General features: G+C 43.9%; 1 protein-coding gene across 1 annotated transcript; it reads left to right on the forward strand.

Annotated features, from left to right (window-relative positions):
- The first annotated feature begins 1,887 nt into the window (after positions 1-1,887).
- On the forward strand, positions 1,888-16,793 carry ACTA1 (actin alpha 1, skeletal muscle). Its single transcript, XM_078648734.1, has 7 exons — positions 1,888-2,032; positions 6,258-6,408; positions 8,480-8,804; positions 12,600-12,761; positions 13,284-13,475; positions 13,589-13,770; positions 16,489-16,793. Exons 2-7 carry the CDS (start codon positions 6,280-6,282, stop codon positions 16,630-16,632), a joined length of 1,134 nt encoding a protein of 377 aa, XP_078504860.1. The 5' UTR covers positions 1,888-2,032; positions 6,258-6,279; the 3' UTR covers positions 16,633-16,793.
- Positions 16,794-19,389: the final 2,596 nt, after the last annotated feature.

Raw genomic sequence — 19,389 nt, forward strand, 5'->3', positions numbered from 1 at the left:
TTTCTCGTGCAATGTAACCTAGTATTTGCCAGCTTCATGATACACGCTGGTTACTATGGACACTTGCACTTCGCAGGGCCTTTCGTGCAGCTGTACCGAAAGGGAGAGCTGTGAACATTAGCTCTCAAAAGTTCAATGATTGATGCCTTGCCCACACACATTTGAAATATATTTATATATGTTGGTGCAGCCTTGTAGCGCGCGAGCTTGTCCCGGAGGTGTTGGACCGCTTTACAGGAGCCCCAAACACATTAATCATGGTCACATTTTTTAAGGCACCGAGGAGATTATTTGGTCTGATCAGAATGACAGACTACTGACCCCACACTGAGACTACTCGAACCTGGTTCCCCAGTTCTAAACTCTCCAGCTCTGGCCGCGGCGCCACATCCTTTCCGGAGTCCTCTGGGGTAAGGAAATACACTTCTCGTTATATGAGGATTATATATAGATGGGTGCACTTCCAGGCACAGGACATGCTTTCAGTCCAGGGTGGCCTGGCCAAGGGATGGCCCTGTGATATTCATCATCTAAATATAAAAATGACTTGGTGCTCGTGCATTTGGGCAGCCACGCCAACTCGACTGCAACAACTTTTAGTAATAAGTGCCAGGCCACCAATTCATTAAAAACACGCCTCTTTCAAGGCACCCCGTGGACAAATAACCCGCAGTTTCCAGGAGAGAAGCTATCAATAGTGCAGCAGGTACAAAGGCACCGACCACAGAAGCCTTAGGGGCCCCTGCTCCTCAATTACACCTATTTTAGTTACAAGTGAAACTGAGGCAAAGAGGCCATTTTCTTTGTTTGGGGTCTGTGGCACTGGCAGTAATGTTCAAACCAGCCCTGCTCTCTTCCCCACTATTTCCATCTATACTTCTCTCTCTCTCGTCATCCTCTCTTTCCCTGCGCTCTTTCATTCACGTGTATCCATCTCTCTTTACTCCTTTCTTTCTCATTGCTCGTCATGCCTACAACAATAAAGAGACCGGAGCGTCAGCTGCGGCCCGGGGTCTTCAAATGCTGGCTTAAAAAGGCTCCAGAAATAAAAGTCCGATTATACCATAAATGACCCGTGGGGCGCCGTTGCTGTAAAGAATATTCCTCAGACAATCACAACAGTTGCCCCTATCAATTACCTGCACAACAGCCTCCTCGGTTTAATGTCTGAGCAGTAGTGAGTCACAGACTCGTGTGGAAAGTCCAAAGTAATGTTTTACAATGCGCTGGTTGAGGAAGTAGAGGCGTGCGTTTTAATATACTGTCCCCATTTAGGGTAGATACCTTCCTCTCGCCGTGCCTGACATGGGACGTAACATGTTGACCTCATCCAAAGATCGGTGTTTGGATGCGCGAGGAGCGGACACGGAGCTCTGCACGCGCACTTGGAAAGCCCGCTCTGCGCGCGCTGACCAGGGCGAGCTCGCGAGGGGGCGGTCGCCCTTCGCGGGCAGAGTCACCCCGGCCGGAAAGTGCAAGTCACGGCCCGGAGGGGTGCACCGGCGCATAGTGACTGTTACCCCCACACCAGCGGTAGTAAAGCCCGCTCCCTCATCACTCCGCATGTAGCATGCGTGGCGGGCAGCCCCCTCAGACCTCCGCACACTGCCAGGGCGGGAAGTGGAGGCTGTGGAGTAGGGGCGGCGGCCGGGCTGGGCCGCTCTCTCACCTGGCAGCCGCCCCCCTCATCCCCCCCTCTCTATGCGGGATCCTCGTGGTCTGCGCGGGAACTCACCTCAGCGGCCTGGAGGCGGGGGTCCCCTCAGACGCTCCTTATACGGCCGGTCCGGCCTCACCTGGGCCGGCTCCAGGCGCGCCTTGTAAGGCCGTCCACCCCGCGGCCAGTCCTGGGGCTCCCCCCGGCCCAGGGCCTAATATGGAGAGATAGGGAAGACATTCTTGCCGGTGCGCCTCGGGGGAGGGAGCGCCCGGGCTGTATAAAGACCCTCTGGGAGCACTGCCCGGTCGAGCTGGAGAGCTAGCAACGCGCCCCCTGCACCGCCCAGCCGGAGCTAGAAAGCAGCCGCCTAAGGTAAGCCAGGCGCCAGCGGGACCCCGGAGGAGAGATCCGCAGGGGCTGATGGGGGAGTGCATGTCCGCTGGTTACCAAGGACCTGGGAGACTTGCTGGGGTTCATGCCACTGGGGAAAAACATAATTTACCTATTTAAAAGAAGGGGAGTTAGAAAAGGTACGCGTTGTAGGAGGCACCAGGGTTTATTTCTTGATATAACAACTGACAAGAAACTGCCAAAGCGAAGACCTGTTGCTTGTTTGCGTCACATATACCCGGTAGAGTTTTAAACACATGATTGTTGCACTGCTATAGTAGTTTGACAGCCGGTGACGTGAGAGCATATTGATGAGGGAAGATAAGACAATCAGGAGGAGGATGCACTTGTAAAGGAAATGATGACAATGCTTTGAATGTGAAGGTATGTGCACTTCTTTAATTCGACTGAAAAATATCTGCACTTCTCTGTAGGGCTGCAATACTTTTGATGGGAGAGTACTGGCACTTATCACTAACCAACAATTACTCTGGTGTAGTGAGTACCAGTGCACGCGCTTCTATATTTCCAATTCAAGCGCTGGATATTGTATATTTGTTACTCAAAATAATTGATGATTCCGATTTATGTAAACAGACGTAGTTTATACAATACTTGTATGTGTCATACATGATAGGCTAAAAGGATGCCTCATTCTCTCAACAGTTTCTCCCATTTCTCTTACAACTTTCTTATTTCTCCACTTTTCATGCCCCTCCGCCCCACCTGTCTCTCTCTCTCTTTCTCTCTTTCTCTCTCTCTCTCTCTCTCTCTCTCTCTCTCTCTCTCTCTCTCTCATCTATCTATCTATATATCTGAGGAATTTTGTGCATATACTATATATATATATATATATATATATATATATATATATATATATATATACACACACACACAGACAGCTACTAGAGATGTATACATAAAGGCACACAAATATGTATGTATGTACATAAGTGTGTGAGTGTTCATAAGGAACATTTGATGATTCATCAGGGCTTAAGTACTAGTGTGGGGGGGCTCATAAAGTTAGGCAGAATGGGTGTGGCATCACTATGTGTGACATCACAGGTAGTGACATCACAGCCCATGAAATCGCATGGGGCATCGCAGGAGGAGGCACCATGACTCACTGGAAGTGACAACAGATCTTAAAACCTTACATATGTTTAGCAGGCCTTTTATGAGTACATTTGAGCACATTACAATATTTAACAAATTAGATTTTGCATTGGGGTTGTGCCAAAATATTGACCCAACCCAGACGCAAAATCTAGGCCTCAACTTATAAAAAATGTTTAAAACCCTGCCACAAAGAAATTGGCAACAATGTGAAATGTGGCAGTAAATCTGTTATGCTTATTTGGTTGCAAAGTCTGTTTTTTAAAAAAATCTTATGGGGTGAAAGTACCTGCTGCATAGATCTTTGAGTGGTAGATAAATCTCAGGGTATAATAATAATGGTAAGATAACTTTGAAGGATAACGCATTTGCTGGAGAAATTTGTGTTTTGCCTAGTCCTAGTTTTGAATCAAAGAACATAGAGGGTTAATATGTCTCTGCAAAGCACATTTCGTAACACACAGATGACATATTTATTTTATGTAAATGGGTAAGTGGGTTACTGCTTTTAAGACAGAGATCCTTTTGTTACTTGCAGTTCATTAATTGTAATGCTTCCAATATAGCACAGTGAGGTTTGAAGGTACATGTGCTTCCCACACCCTGTAACCGTCACTGTCTTATGTAACACATCCTTAATATTGATGTACACACATATGATTTATTGTCCGTGTATAATGTGTATGTGTGATGTAAACTGCTCTGACACCCTGCATTGGAATGAGTAGTGACACTACTCATTCCAATGCAGGGAGTTAAAGCACCTTACATCACACGTACACACATAACAGTTTAAATACCATTATTTTGTTATATTTCTTTTATAGTGCTCTAGCACTACTGTAGTGAAAAGTGCGCTCTACAAATGATTGATTTATTGACATGCATGCAACAATCAGGTTGTTTGATAAATCTTAGAGTGCTTGCACGTTTAAAAAAAATCCATCTCACTAACGAAAGGAAGGCAGTAGGGAAACGTTTTTATTGCATAATTGGGGATTTAGACGTGGAAAGCAAAGAACAAGTGAGTGAAAGAAAGCATGGACATGTTAAGTAAGTTATTTTACAGGGCAGAGTCCCACCCGATTGTATTATTTTAATGAAGGGACTCCTTTGTCACAAAAACTATATTCGTTTATTATCTCATATATTTAGGTTATAATCTCATTTTCAACTCCGTATGTTCTGCTTTGCTAATCTCTATGTAATGTCCATTAGAGAAACAAAATCTCCAAGTTCCTGAACTTCTATGCACACCAGAAAGACGTCTCTTCACCCCCAGGCATATATCGAGTCTTTTTACCCAAAAATAAGGGGCAGGAAGGGGCTGAAGGTGCACAAATAATCACAACGATTCCCAGCAAAAGCTCAGAATAATTTCATGATCTGAAGGAAGTGCCATTTTAATCATGACCTTGTCCTTCACATATGGACACTCATCAGAGATGCTCAACAAGTCTCAATCACACATGCTCAACCGTTATCAACCAGACATGCTCAATAGTTATGGATCACACATGTATGACAGAGATCCATCAAATATGATCAATAGATATGTATAAGACAGGTTTAACAGACAGTGATCACACATGCTCAACAGTCAGTCCTCAGACTTGTTCTGACATCAGTCACACATCCTCAACAGTCATCAGACATGTTCAGTAGACATCCAAAAGACCTGTTCAACAGACATCAATCACACATCTTCTACAGACATGCTTAACAGACTTTAATCAGGCATGCTCGACATAGAGCAATCACACATGCTCAACAGTCATGTTTATCAGACATGATCACAAGACATGCTCCACAGACATCTATCACATGTTCACCTATCACAAAGTAGCTTTTCAGAAGTTCCAGTGGAGTCAAAGCATATTAACTGAATGTTACTGATAAGTCCAGGGGAAATGCATCTGGGAATGTTGAATATTTTGAAAAATGCCTGCTGTTGGCTTGTAACATACTATTTAGAGCCCCAATTCACATAAATTGAAACATTAGTGTGAGGATTTGTTCAGAGTCATTGTTGGGTTGGCTTTTCCCGATGAAAATTTTAATATTTTGTGCCCGATTATGATGTATGGTACAAAAGGGGGTGGTGATGGACGGAGCATCTGAACCAATCAGACACTCACACCCAGTCAAAAGATCTGGGTTTGATCCATCACCATGTATGGTGGATCACCACCGACAGGCATCCGTGGTGGTCTGCCCGACACCTATGGTTGTGGTCTGACTGCCACATAATTATGCCGTTGGTCGCAGCCCAGCGGGCAGAAGACCAACCAATGCTTTTGACTAGCGTAATCCCTACAATGAGGGCGGTGCCTGCAGAGGCACCGCCAACGGGATTACAATGTCCATTTTCCCTCTGCCTTTACATGGTGGTCCGACTGCCAATTAAAGGCAGACAGAATGACTTTAGGGGCCTAGAGCAGAGTCGCTGTGGGCCTCTGCTATGGGCCCAGAGGGGCACATGTGGTGCCCCCCCAAACATCCATGCACAGTGTGCCAGGCACCACATGGTCCCTGACAAACGATGTATAGATGTTTGAAAACATGCCTTTTTCAATTGTGGCTGGTGCTGCGGCCCTTTCTGGGCCGCAGCACAGGCCCCAATTGAAAAAGGCATTTTTACGGCCGAAGTCAGTTACATTGTAATAAGGCAGATGGAGCCATCGACTACATGTCGGGCGGGCCCCGTCCTGATACTATAGTGGTCAGACGCTTGTCTGACCGCCATCGTAATGAGGCCCTTAGTGTCTGAGATATGATTCTGAAGTGAAATCCACTAATATATAGATACAGGAAAAGGTGAATGTATTTACTGCAGTGGTCGAGAGGATAGATGATACCTATAAAAGAGACATTTCTATTGAGGTTTTGTTTGTTTAGCAACCCTTTCCAAGAAACAGTGACACCAATTTTAAAATAGGAAGGGCGACAGAGTTTGATCTAAACACAGGCACGAGGTTAGAAGGATAGCATGTGTCAGGAGGAAGTTTCTCCTCTGGCTTAGATAACTTATCAGGCTCTGTTGTAACCCTTCTCACTATCTGTTTGCTCTTGTGTTTTTTTGGCTCAGCCTTTGAAAGACAGGTATCATCATGTGTGACGATGAAGAGACAACCGCACTTGTGTGCGACAACGGCTCCGGTCTTGTGAAAGCTGGGTTTGCTGGGGATGACGCCCCAAGAGCAGTGTTCCCATCCATTGTTGGACGCCCCCGTCACCAGGTAAGGAGCCACAAGCCCTACGCATAGCATGTTCCTGCTCTCATTTGAGTGTGATTTATAGACAGACGGTGCATAATATCAATATTGTATGATGGCCGTGTAATGCCATTATTGGGTTCCGGTGACATAACAATGATAGACATTGCTGAATAGTTTGTAAATGTCATCAGAGCCCTGTGGTTGTGCGGCACCATAATACACAATCTAATTGTTATGTTTACATTAATTAAATTAGCATTCCATAAAAGATTTGCCATTTTCGGACCGCAAACTGCTTAGCCAAAGAAGTTAACTGAATAATGCACAGCATTTGTCTGTAATAAAGATAATTGAACAATAATTTCTATATATGATTAAAACATATAGGTGTGTACGAATACTCATATGTGCATTGGGTTACAACATGATGCATATATGTATATATCAAGGTATATGTGGGTGAGCAGTAATGTATTGTGATGCATTTGAACTGATAGGGCCACCTCGTGATTCTGTTGACATTCATATCAGAATAGCTTACAAAAGGGCATTGATCCCCCGATGGATTACAAAATGAGAACATCTCAATGGTGTTGAATGCAAATACAAATATTCTGTGCAATCAGTTGTCCAATATTGGCAGAACATGGCAAAGGATAGGCGCTAGAGCCGATTCTCTTGTAGACAAGACATGTTTTTAAACAACTAAATTAATCGAAATTATACACATATATAATCCATATACTGTATATGTAGCTAGTCACACACACATGATTATATATATAGAATACATGTAAGTATATCTTTGTATAAATACACACATACACATTCACACAAATACATATGCACACACACAATCCATGTATAGCGCTTTGCAAAGGAAATCCAAAATGTAATATCCAATTGTAATTCGTGAAATCATGGATCGATTATCACCAAACTTAAAACTGTGCTTGGCAAAGGGGCTACTATACACTGTCCCATGTGGGAAGTCTGATGAAGAGATATGCTGATTTATACGTTTTAAAAGCACATATATTTTCAATATAACGTAACCGTAACTGGTGCTCGTGAAGCACCTTCGGGTCGAGTTTGTGCTATGTAAATCTGCAACAAAAAAAGGGCTTTCTATATGCTGCTTAATGTGCAAGGCGTAACATGAGACTAAATATCATTTTTCTTTCACCTCTGTACACAAACACATGTATAGAACAATGAAGAGAACTTAAATTGTTGTTTTCTTTCACTATATATACATAATGACACGCAAATCTTACAGGGAATACTTCCTTCATTATTCATGCGCAATAGCCAAGTGATACTTTTACCTTTTCTACTTTTATCGACATTATTTCAACACAGAAAGACAGACACACACATATTTACTTTACTTCCTAATGCAAAAACATCCATACACGCAACTATTGTCATATTTTAACTTACACTCAATTTCCCATCCATTTAAATAGGAACGTGTACATAGTTTAAGGCCCGATTCACAAAGGTAAACTCGGTCGCAAACATTAGTTTACAAAATGTACTTTTTTAAGCCTACAGGGAACTCGCAAAGGGGTTCCTGAAGTCATATGTGCATTTACGAGTGTGCATTTCTCTGTGATAAGTGTGGGGGAATCCGCATACGTAAATCCCACTAAAGGAATGGAAATAAATCATTCCAAGGCCTGGCTTGCCTTGAAAGTTTGGGAATGCCCAGGCACAAACACATATGTTTGCAGGCATTACCAAACACTTCTTCGTTTCCTTCCCAGCCTAAAAATGGTCAGAGATTTACTCTGGCCAAGTAGTGGGGTAACTCCCATTCGGCATGTGAAAGGAACGAATCGCCCCAGGATTTCCTGGGGGTACTAGAGAAGAGCTTTCTCCACATGAAAGCTGCATTCCAAATTGATTAAGCTACATTGTGTTTACTACATGGAGACTTATTACACACCTGGATAGACAGTATGAGCATTAGAGTCGTATGAACTAGATCAGGCAATAAGTTCAAGACATGTTCTGCTTATTTTGATGTTTTGTTAGTGGAAGTAGAGATGATTAAAGGTCCTGTTTTCTATGCATATGTATTCCACAGGGCGTCATGGTGGGTATGGGGCAGAAGGACTCCTACGTTGGGGATGAAGCTCAGAGCAAGAGGGGTATCCTGACCCTGAAGTATCCCATTGAACACGGCATCATCACCAACTGGGACGATATGGAGAAGATCTGGCACCACACCTTCTACAATGAGCTCCGTGTGGCCCCAGAGGAGCACCCCACCTTGCTCACCGAGGCCCCACTCAACCCCAAAGCCAATCGTGAGAAGATGACACAGATCATGTTTGAAACCTTTAATGTCCCTGCCATGTATGTGGCCATTCAAGCTGTACTTTCTCTCTATGCATCTGGCCGTACCACCGGTAAGACTACCATTCCGCTCTCTTTTTCTCATCAGGATGATTCCTAATATCAATTTCTCACTCCCTGCTATAAGAGCCATTCCTCACTTCCTGACATAGCCATTCCTAGGTTCCTCACTTACATTTCTCATTTCACGTTAAGAAGACCATTCTTCACTTCCTCTCTCACTTCCTGTTATCTGAACCACTTCTGACTTCTGCACTTCCATTCTTCACTTTCTATTACCACTCCTTACTATCAGGACCAGTCGCAGTTCCTCACTTCATTTCCTCACTTCCTGTTATCAGGAGCATTCTTCATTTCCTCACTTCCATTTTTCATTTCCTGTTATCGAGACCATGCTTCACTTTGTCTCTCACACCCAGTTAGCAGGACCATTCCTCGCTGCCTATTATCAAAACCTTCCTTATTCCTTCCCTAGCTTCTTATAATCAGGACTACTCTTTATGGAAATAGTACGCACAAACATCACAAGTTTATTATCTGTAGTTGTGCAGGGTTATCATGCACTGAAAACATGGTTACATAATTTTCCAATAAGAAACGTGCATTCTGCCAACATGGCATCACCAGGTGATGCCGTCATTGCTCAGCCGATGCAGTTGGTCTTAAATGATCACATTTTCAAAGTCTTTAGTGCAGCTGTTCCTAACCTTTTGACTTCTCTGGGCCCCCATTAATTCATTATTGAAAGTTAGGAACCATAGCCTAAGCAATCTCTGTTTTGAACCTCAAAAAATACACAAAACTACAAAAACAGAGATACATCATACAAATGCACACTTTTCTAAATATTTTCTTTCACAAACAAAAAAATACAAAAAAATCAACATTTTAATATTAATAGGAAGGCAGGAACTTTTCAAAATGTGGTTTTATTTCTTAACAGAAAAATTACATGTTATGCTCTAGCATATCGCTTTGCGTTTATTTCGTTTAATGCATCCACTTTGTCAGCGCATCCTAATGCTTCAATTGAGGCCACCAATGGTTTATGCTACTGATAGCTATATTTGTCTATTCCTAAAATGTCAAGATTAGGATTGCAATTTAGGGGGTGATTAGGATGGCAGGCGGATCGCCATCGCAACCTGATTTACTCCCGCCATGATATAATGGCAGGGGGTATCACGGCAGACGCAAAGTGCGCCTGCCGCTTTTCCGCCGATCGGCAATCGTTCTGATTGGACCTCAATATGGTGGCAGTGCCTAGCAGGCACCGCCATCCATATTAGGATGCTGGGTTTTAAAGGCCTTTCCATGGCGGCTTTGCCACCATGGAAAGGCTGGCGGGGATTTGCTGGCCCCCGGGGTGGGTGGGGGGCACTAGGGGGTACCCATAGTACCCCCCTCCATTCCCATGCACAAGGTGGTAGGCACAGCGCAGTGCCTGTCACGTTGTGCTTGGGAATGCACAACATGGCAATTTGTCATTGAGGCGGGTGCTGCTTACAGCCGCAATGTCACACATGCGGAATAATTACCGGCGCGGGACTGCCACACGTCTGGCGGACGGTCCCTGTACCGTGAGGATGGTGGGCGGACTAAGGTCCACCCGCCATCCTAATCACCCTCTTAGTTTTTACACTCCAGATTCAAATTACTTCACATTTACAGAACGTTTTTAAATTAAAAAAAATTCTCATCTATATTGTATTGTAATTGCATTTTATATAGCGCTTACTACTCCTGACGAGGCGTTGAAGCGATGTACATATATTTTTAAAATCTGCTAATATTATTTACTATTTATGAATCGCACTTCCTTATGCATATAGGATTCGCAAAATAAATTGTGATTCCCCCTCATTGCCTAATTGCGATTTGGAAAGTGCGAATCGCTATTAGGTAATGTCACACCTTTCATTCCTATGGACCTATAGGCCCATTGGAATGAATGGGAATGCATTTGCAATTAGTGATTACCAAATTGGTAATCGCAAATTGCGAATGCAATTTCAAGGGTGCCAGGGGCCCTAAGGCACCCCAAGGCACCCCTCCAAAAGGTAGGTGTGCACATGTGGCGCACACACATGCCCTAAGGGCATGTGTGTGTGCCACATGTCACTTTGAAAAATTTACTTTTGTGCATTTTTCAAACATTTTGCAAATTACCATCAACTTGAAGTTGATGGTACTTAGCGTTTCCTAAATTCAAAGTCGCATTTAGGATAGGCTTGATGCATCTCAAATAGGGAATCGCAATTTGTGATTCCCTAAATGCATTTGCAATTTAGGAAATCGCAATAAATTGCGATTACCTATTTTGCAAATGCAATGCATTTGATGCATCTGAAAAGGCATTTTACCGGACGCAAATGGTCAGATTCTGGGAATTGGCCTGTTTGTGACTAGTAAAATGCTTGATGCATGTGCCCCTAAGTGTGTTCGCAAACTCTCATATTAGGAAATCAAATAATCTCGTTGTCATAAAATTTACGTGGTTCTTGCACAATATTTTCTGTGGAATCACTCACTTTGCGACCTACTTTGCTCCACATGGTCCTGTCCATCTGATTAGACCCTAATACACACATCTCTCAATTTCCCATATGAATAGCAGCAGATGTGTTCATCACTAGACATACAAAATGGGCATGTGATACACACAGCAAGGTAATAAACATGTATATAGTAATGTATGATAAATATGCATTATAACTAACAAGTTGTCAAATGCGTAAAAAGTTATGTTATTAAAGAAATTCATTAATTCATGTTTCCAATGTAGTTATCTACTAGCTATCATCTGTAAAAATAGAATCGCTAACCATCTACTGCCTAATATTTTGAAACTATATTAATAACATTAACATTCATTATCAAAAAAGAAGCACATAATTTATAATTGCAAGGTAAGGAGATAGAAAATGCTGACCTCAGGGGGCATATTTACAAGAACTGATGGATCTACATTGATACAATAGAGTGGTTAATGGCGCAAGGAATCACGTATGTGTAATAAATTCTAACGTAATCTTTGGCGCTAAAGTGATGCAATACTGGAGTTGGTCGTAAGACTGATGCAACTCCAGCAATGCGTCAGAACACAGAGGTGAGTCCTATGTTAAAAGCCCTGTGTCAATCCTTTTGCCTTGTTTGAGAAGGCATAGAGATTTTGATACAGTCAAATCGTAAAGTGACGCAGTGAAAAGTTGTACGTGCCTTTTAACGTGGGAACGCCTTCCCTGCATACATTATACCTGGTGCAGGTATAATGTGGCGCAGGCTTGTACAAACTGACGCAATGGGCTCAATGCGTCAGTTTGTAAATGTGGAGCAGTGTGGAGCACTGTTTGCACTGCCATTGTGTAAAAAAAAATGTACGCTGTGGTGGTGCTAACTTATTGCAAATATGTCCCTAAATCAGTGCCTCAGTTAAGGGCAACAGTGTTCCTTGCCTAAAGTGAAAGCAAATGGTGAAAGCAAATGTGGTGGTGTCGTCTCTTGGTGCCGGTCATTACTCCTTCCTTTCTGATACTTCTCTGACAGAAAGTTTCTCAAATGCTCTAAATGTGCGTGACATTTTTAAAATATCCAAACTTTATGCAACAGTTTCAATCTGTGGGAAACGCAGGAATTTGCATTTTCTTAGAAAATGAGGTGCCTCAAGTTTTTATTTTGCTTAACTATAACACGAATAGAGATCCATCTTATCTCCTGTTGTGATGTGTTGGTATACATTGATAAATATGGCTTAAATGCGTTGCCATCTAGAAGTAATATGACACAGGAGGAAGTGGTGATGTTGGATTCCGAGGCGGAGTACTGACTGTCGAGTGGTCTCGTTACAGGTATTGTGCTGGACTCCGGAGATGGTGTCACTCACAATGTCCCAATCTATGAAGGCTACGCCCTCCCCCACGCCATCATGCGCCTGGACCTGGCTGGCCGTGACCTGACTGATTACCTGATGAAGATCCTAACGGAGCGTGGCTACTCCTTTGTCACCACAGGTAGGAGTTTAGACCGAAGGCCGCCTGCATTCAGCTGACCTGCGGCCCTCCCTCTCCTCGCCCTACAGCCATGCATTTCTATACAGGCTGAGCAGCATAGTGCAATCAACTAAGCTATAGGCGAGCAATCATTTAAAAGATATTTTTCTGTGTAAAGAAAAATGCCTGTGATGAAAGCTTTACCATAGCATGCCTTTTCTTACTTAGGAGAGACACTCTTATAGTCACATTTTATGTTCCTATTTGTAAACACGTTACAATTTCTCTTTCCAAAAATCAGTAATTCCAACGGCATTCGCAATGAAGAACAATATATCTCCTCTGCGCTGCTAAATATCTCTCTTGCGTATTCCCAAATGTCGTGTGAGGTGCTGGAGCCCGCTGGGGTGACAGGAAGTGCAGCCCGTGACTTCCAGATTAAGGATTCCGAGTGACTAGGGATAGATCGATGCAGTTTATGACGTATGGTTTCTGTCTATCATGTATCGTCCTCTGATCCTTGGTTCGTTCTCTCTCATTCAGCTGAGCGTGAGATTGTCCGTGACATCAAGGAGAAGCTGTGCTATGTGGCTCTGGACTTTGAGAATGAGATGGCGACCGCTGCTTCCTCCTCCTCCCTGGAGAAGAGCTATGAGCTGCCTGACGGGCAGGTCATCACCATTGGCAACGAGCGTTTCCGCTGCCCCGAAACCCTCTTCCAGCCCTCCTTCATTGGTAATTCATGAGTAGCCGCAGATACATGTGTACATCTTTGAGACACTCTCCCTCAAACCCTTTCAGTCGCTTCCCAAGGCTATGCGTTGACTTGTCCTGTGTCCCCCTGCCAGGTATGGAGTCCGCCGGCATCCATGAGACAACCTACAACAGCATCATGAAGTGCGACATCGACATCAGGAAGGACCTGTACGCCAACAACGTCATGTCCGGAGGCACCACCATGTACCCCGGTATTGCTGACCGGATGCAGAAGGAGATCACTGCCCTGGCACCCAGCACCATGAAGATCAAGGTAGGCTTAAGACTGGAGGCCTTTGTGAGACTGCCTCACTGAAGAACCAATACCAGTACATAGAGAAAGCCATAGGTTCTATAATTAAGACAGGTGTGGACAGGTTAAGCAGTAGTTATGTCGAAATCTAAGGATAGATCACAGATCTCAGGGCTTTCATCATCAGAGGTGAAAAGCATACCTAGTCGCTGCTTTATGGCTATTTCAAATAGTAAAAACTTGGGTTTTATAATGGGGACTGCAAAATTATGAGCACCAGGATGGAAAGAAAAGACAGAATTTGTTCAAATAAGCATACCAGGCATGTGGGAACTTGAGACCTCTGGTACTGTACATTATAGTCCGGGCCTCTGCAATAACGCGGAAGGAGCGGGCCGAATTATGCAGCAGGGTTGAGTAAATTATGCAGCAAGAAAAGTCAAATTATGCTGCATAACGCAGCACATTTTATAACAGGAATATATCTTTATTTTGGCATTTCTGCACTTATTAACGCCGCCTGGGCATTGGTTACACCTCTTTAGTACCAGTTTAACACCCAAATGTAGCAATACGCAACAGAAATGTGACCAGTCCAGTTTTACAGAGGGCCTTCCACTGAGCTGCAACACCCGTCACCACATTTTTAGTAACGTTTGAACCGTTCGAGGTAGAAACCAAAGGTTTTTTATGTTAAAATCTGCAGATTATGTGGAAGATGATGGATTATGTTGAAATGCGGCAAATCTATAATTCTGCAAAAATCGCAGCGGCTGCACAATCCCTTAATTCCAGTGGCCCAGATTATAGTGTACAAAGTAAAGCAAAATAAATGCACATATATAATGAGGCTATATGAAAATACACCATAATTGTACTTAAGTGATGCTTTTGATTCGACCAATTATTTCTCATTAGAACAAGAAAACCAGATACAAGTGTCCTTCCCTCTGGGTCCAATACCCCTACCAGCGCGCCAGGTTTAGAAAAGACATTCATGATTCTGTACCTAGAAGTCTCCGTGTTTTATGAATTGTAGCATTTTTCTAAATTCAAATGAACGCCTATTGCCCTACTACATATTTTAAAGGGGGCTCGAACTTTCTTCCTTTTCACGACCCAAATATCAGTCTATTTAATGCTATAACATGGTAGTACTGGCGCACAGGGCAATCAGGCAGTACCTGATGGGCTGGTCTGACAGGCCAGGATGTGGTGTGGCTGTTGTAGGCCTGTCTTGGCCTACAAACCGGCCTTATTGGCCGCTTTTTACTGTTATTTAAACAAACATTACCCGAGGGAAGCTACCATCGATGCAGTCTCCCCTCCCAGGCAAAACACGTATTCATTGTGTCTTTGGAAGCTCAAAATGACCCCAGTTTGGAAACATGGGACACTTTTTTAGCTTATAAACAACTTGATACTTAGTTCCCCAGGCTAGAAAGAGGTGAGAGAACAAACACGGAGTGTATGGAGCTAAGGGAGCGTGTCAGTCAGTCAGGGAACAAGGTGTTCCCTTGTTGGAACTAGGGGACCTCACACACCCAGACGGGAGCCTAGGTGTCATGCTTCATCATCGGTCTCCTGCTCCTCGTCAGACTGGCGCTGCAATGTCTGACGGGCGCCGTAGGCGCTCTTTGATGGAGATCTTTTGTTCCAGCCAGTTTTTGCGTGAAAAACTGGCGCCCTGGCAGCTCTTCGTCTCAGGTACTTTACCACTTGAACTGCCCCACGTGAACAGACTGCGGGGCCCTTTAGGGTTGTTCCTAGGGTTCCCCTCCAGAGCAAGACCTGCTGGCTTGCTTCCTGATTGACCCATTGAGGTTGTATTTAGATACTTTATTTATTTTTCATTTTTCACTGTGTAGTACCCACCTGAGGTCCTGAAGAATTGCCACATTGGCATGAAACATGTCGACCTTTTTAGAGGGTTGAGTAAGTTCACTGTAGCCTAAACAGTCCCTTTCTCCCCTCCCACCCTTTTAAACTAGGGAGTCAGCCACCCCAAATAAAGTTCATTGTGGACTGACTTACCTTCTTTTAAACCTCACCTTTTCACTCACGACTACACTTACACCAGACCCCTCACCCTCACGCAAAAACTGGCTGGAACAAAAGATCTCCATCAAAGAGCGCCTACGGCGCCCGTCAGACATTGCAGCGCCAGTCTGACGAGGAGCAGGAGACCGATGATGAAGCATGACACCTAGGCTCCCGTCTGGGTGTGTGAGGTCCCCTAGTTCCAACAAGGGAACACCTTGTTCCCTGACTGACTGACATGCTCCCTTAGCTCCATACACTCCGTGTTTGTTCTCTCACCTCTTTCTAGCCTGGGGAACTAAGTATCAAGTTGTTTATAAGTTGATTGGACGCATACTTTGGACCCCGTAAAATATTGTCCACCCCTGGTTCCTTTTTTGTAATTTACACTTTTTTAGCTATCTATTTGCTAAGAGGGCAGCTTTTATTTTGGACACCGAGTCTATGTTGTTGTCCTAGTCAGACCCTGGTTATGAAGTAAGAAGTCAAGGTGCGAATATCTGTGTACGTTTACCACCCCAGAGTTTATGTGTTATGTTATTTCATTTGAACAAGACCTTTTCATCCGTTTTCCTGCCTTTGCCTTTTTAAGCACGGTGGTAGAGATTGAGATGATGATTGTCTGGAAGCAGAGCTTTGCCAGTGTACCGCTGCTTTAGTTTTGAGTTGTCCTTACGGTTTGCCGGGTTTCTTTCACAGATCATTGCTCCCCCTGAGCGCAAGTACTCTGTCTGGATCGGTGGCTCCATCCTGGCTTCCCTGTCCACCTTCCAACAGATGTGGATCACCAAGCAGGAGTACGACGAGGCAGGACCCTCCATTGTCCACCGCAAGTGCTTCTAAACGTGCTTCTGCCCCCACCAAGGCCCACCTTCGGAATGGAGATGCAATAAAGTTCAACAGTCCCATAACAGTCTCTTTTGTAACAAATTTCGTAACTCTTGCTGCAATCACGAAGTTGACTCAAAGTGTATGTAAAAGTGTACATAAAATGTTAAATTATTTCACGTCGTTTTGTTGTCATTTAAAAGAAAATCATGTACATGATTGAATGTTGCTGCTTGACTACTCAACATTTGGGGTACAATGACTGGGTACACAGATTGGATGGCACAGGTTGGGTGCAACATTTCCCACTCTATCCGAATGTGGTAATGTACTTTTACTTGTGAGGGCCACTGAAAACCATGTGTATAGAGAAGAGTGCCTGTTCTGATTACAACAGCACATTATGGAGAATGCCCAGAAGGCATCCACAATAATTTTTATGACCTCCACTGCCTACCAGTAGAATCATGCATCACATTCACAATCCATGTTCTGGCATATTAGATAGTCATACTCGGTGAACACGATTCTTTCAGGTCTCAGTCAACTCCAAAATATGATTGGATGAGCCAACGGGGAAGTTATCAATAGTGCAGCAGGTGCAGTGGCAATGAGGCTCAGAGTTCTGAAGGGTCCACTTCACCCTAATAACAAAACCAGAGGATGAGAGGCCCAGTTTTCTTGCTTGTATCAGGGCCCAAGGTACGCTACTGGGATGAGCAGCACTTCTTGACAAACTAACACTGGTCTGCTGTGCACACTGAAAATATATTCCAAAGGGACATACAGACACACATACTGTGGCAGTCTCGTCAAAATCCATAAACCCATCTGGTCTTTCACCTCTCTCTTCCACAACAATTGTTTATTCCAAAGTCTCAGAACCCTTCTCGCATTCACACTCAGTCAATCTATTGCCTTTAACTTAATGAACAGCCCCTGCATTGACAACCATATCGAGTTTGAATCCACTGCAAACATGCCAAATGCCAGCAACAGCTACTTCAGGGTTTTCAATATCCCAAGGTGTCATGTAGTTTCCACCTCACAGTGGGAACTGTACGTTTGTGGACAGCAGAACTATGGAATGGTGCCAGACTTATTCTATGCACCCCCGCAGGATATGTTGTCCTATAGACCAATTAGCTCACAGTGCCACCATATGCCCCCTACCAGCGTTCCTTGTTTAGAAAAGACATACACGATTCTGTTCCTAGAAGTGCCCGTTTTTTATTAATTCTAGCATTTTTCTAAATTCAAGTGAATACCTATTGCCCTGCTACACATTTCAAAGGGGGTTCACACTTTCTTTTCGCGACTCAAATACCTAACACTATATACAGGGTCGGACAGGCAATTAGACAGTACCTGATGGCCTGGTCTGACAAGTCAGGATGTGGTTTGGCTGTTGTGGGCCTGTCTTATGGCCTGACGGTTTTTACTGTTATTTACATGATGTTTAAACAAACATTACCTGCAGGAAGCTGAAATCCCTGCAATCTCCCCTACCTTGTAAAACACTTATTCATCGTGTCTTTGGAAGCTCAGAATTGCCCCAATTTGGAAACATGGGCCACTATTTGAGCTCTCTGATTTTCTAAGAGGGCAGCTTTTATTTTGGTGAGCACACCAGTCTGCTGTGTACACTGAACATATATTCCAAAGGGTCACATAGAAACAAATACTGTGGCAGCCCCGTCTAAATCCATAAACCCTTCTCACAATCACACCCAGTTAATATATTGCCTTTAACTTAATGAACAGCCCCTGCATTGACAACCATATCGAGTTTGAATCCACTGCAAACATGCCAAATGCCAGCAACACCTACTTCAGTGTTTTCAATATCCCAAGGTCTCATGTAGTTTCCACCTCACAGTAGGAACTGTACGTTTGTGGACAGCAGAACTATTGGAATGGTGCCAGACTGATTCTATACACCCCCTCAGGAATTGTTGTCCTATAGACGAGTTAGCTCACAGTGCCACCATATGCCCCCTAAACCTAGTCGGGCAGCAAATGGTTTCTGGAAATGACAACCCTGCTCCCCAGGAAGTGTGGTAACATACCTAGAGCCCTTTTGCTCAGACACTCGTGCTCTAGTTCTCTCAGATAAACATACAAGAAATACACAGAGGAACATTTTTCAATAATTCTTGAACCAGTGTGATTCTTGTATAAAATATATGTGCTGCAATGGTCAATAGGCAGAAGTAAATGAAACTTAGTAGGAGCACCAGAATGGTGAACAGAAAAAAAGCTCCACCATGGTGGTAACATGTTTTAGATATATTCAGGCATAAAACACAATATAGAACATTGGTCATACTCTTACTATGCAGTCCCTAACCTAAGTTTCTAGGGTAAGTGTGTGTGCCTAGCCAAGAATCTCCATACTGGAGAATCCAACCCCGGTTACCTGAAGGGAAACAATGTAAGTCCCTGTCTTGGTCTCGAGCTGGAAACTCTCGCAAGGAGAAGTCAGCCAGCTGCTGGGCTGAAGAGTCAGCGTGTAGAGGCCTCGCCAATATCAGCAAAGCGCTCCTCTACCGAAACCCAGAAATGCTTGTTTACTTATAAAGCAAAGCATCCTTGTGAGTCCTGTGCATGCCAGCATTGTTTTTGTCTCTAGATAGCCATGTCGCCCCGTTGATGAAAAACAAAATAACATTTGCCCAATATACCCCTTTTGTGACTCGCCGGGGCTCTGTGAGAGCTGCTGCAGCGCAAGACAAAATGGTGGCCACCGTTTTCGGGGCACGGAGGAACCGC

This window comes from Lissotriton helveticus, chromosome 6, assembly GCF_964261635.1.
Source record: "Lissotriton helveticus chromosome 6, aLisHel1.1, whole genome shotgun sequence".
Classification (NCBI taxonomy): Eukaryota; Metazoa; Chordata; class Amphibia; order Caudata; family Salamandridae; genus Lissotriton; species Lissotriton helveticus.

What these genes read in the sequence shown, in the direction of transcription:
- ACTA1 (XM_078648734.1), top strand. Translation starts at nt 6,280, where the DNA reads ATGTGTGACGATGAAGAGACAACCGCACTTGTGTGCGACAACGGCTCC. An exon ending in TGCATCTGGCCGTACCACCG is followed by an intron (nt 8,805 to 12,599) that starts GTAAGACTACCA and finishes GTCTCGTTACAG; the next exon opens with GTATTGTGCTGGACTCCGGA. An exon ending in CTACTCCTTTGTCACCACAG is followed by an intron (nt 12,762 to 13,283) that starts GTAGGAGTTTAG and finishes TCTCTCATTCAG; the next exon opens with CTGAGCGTGAGATTGTCCGT.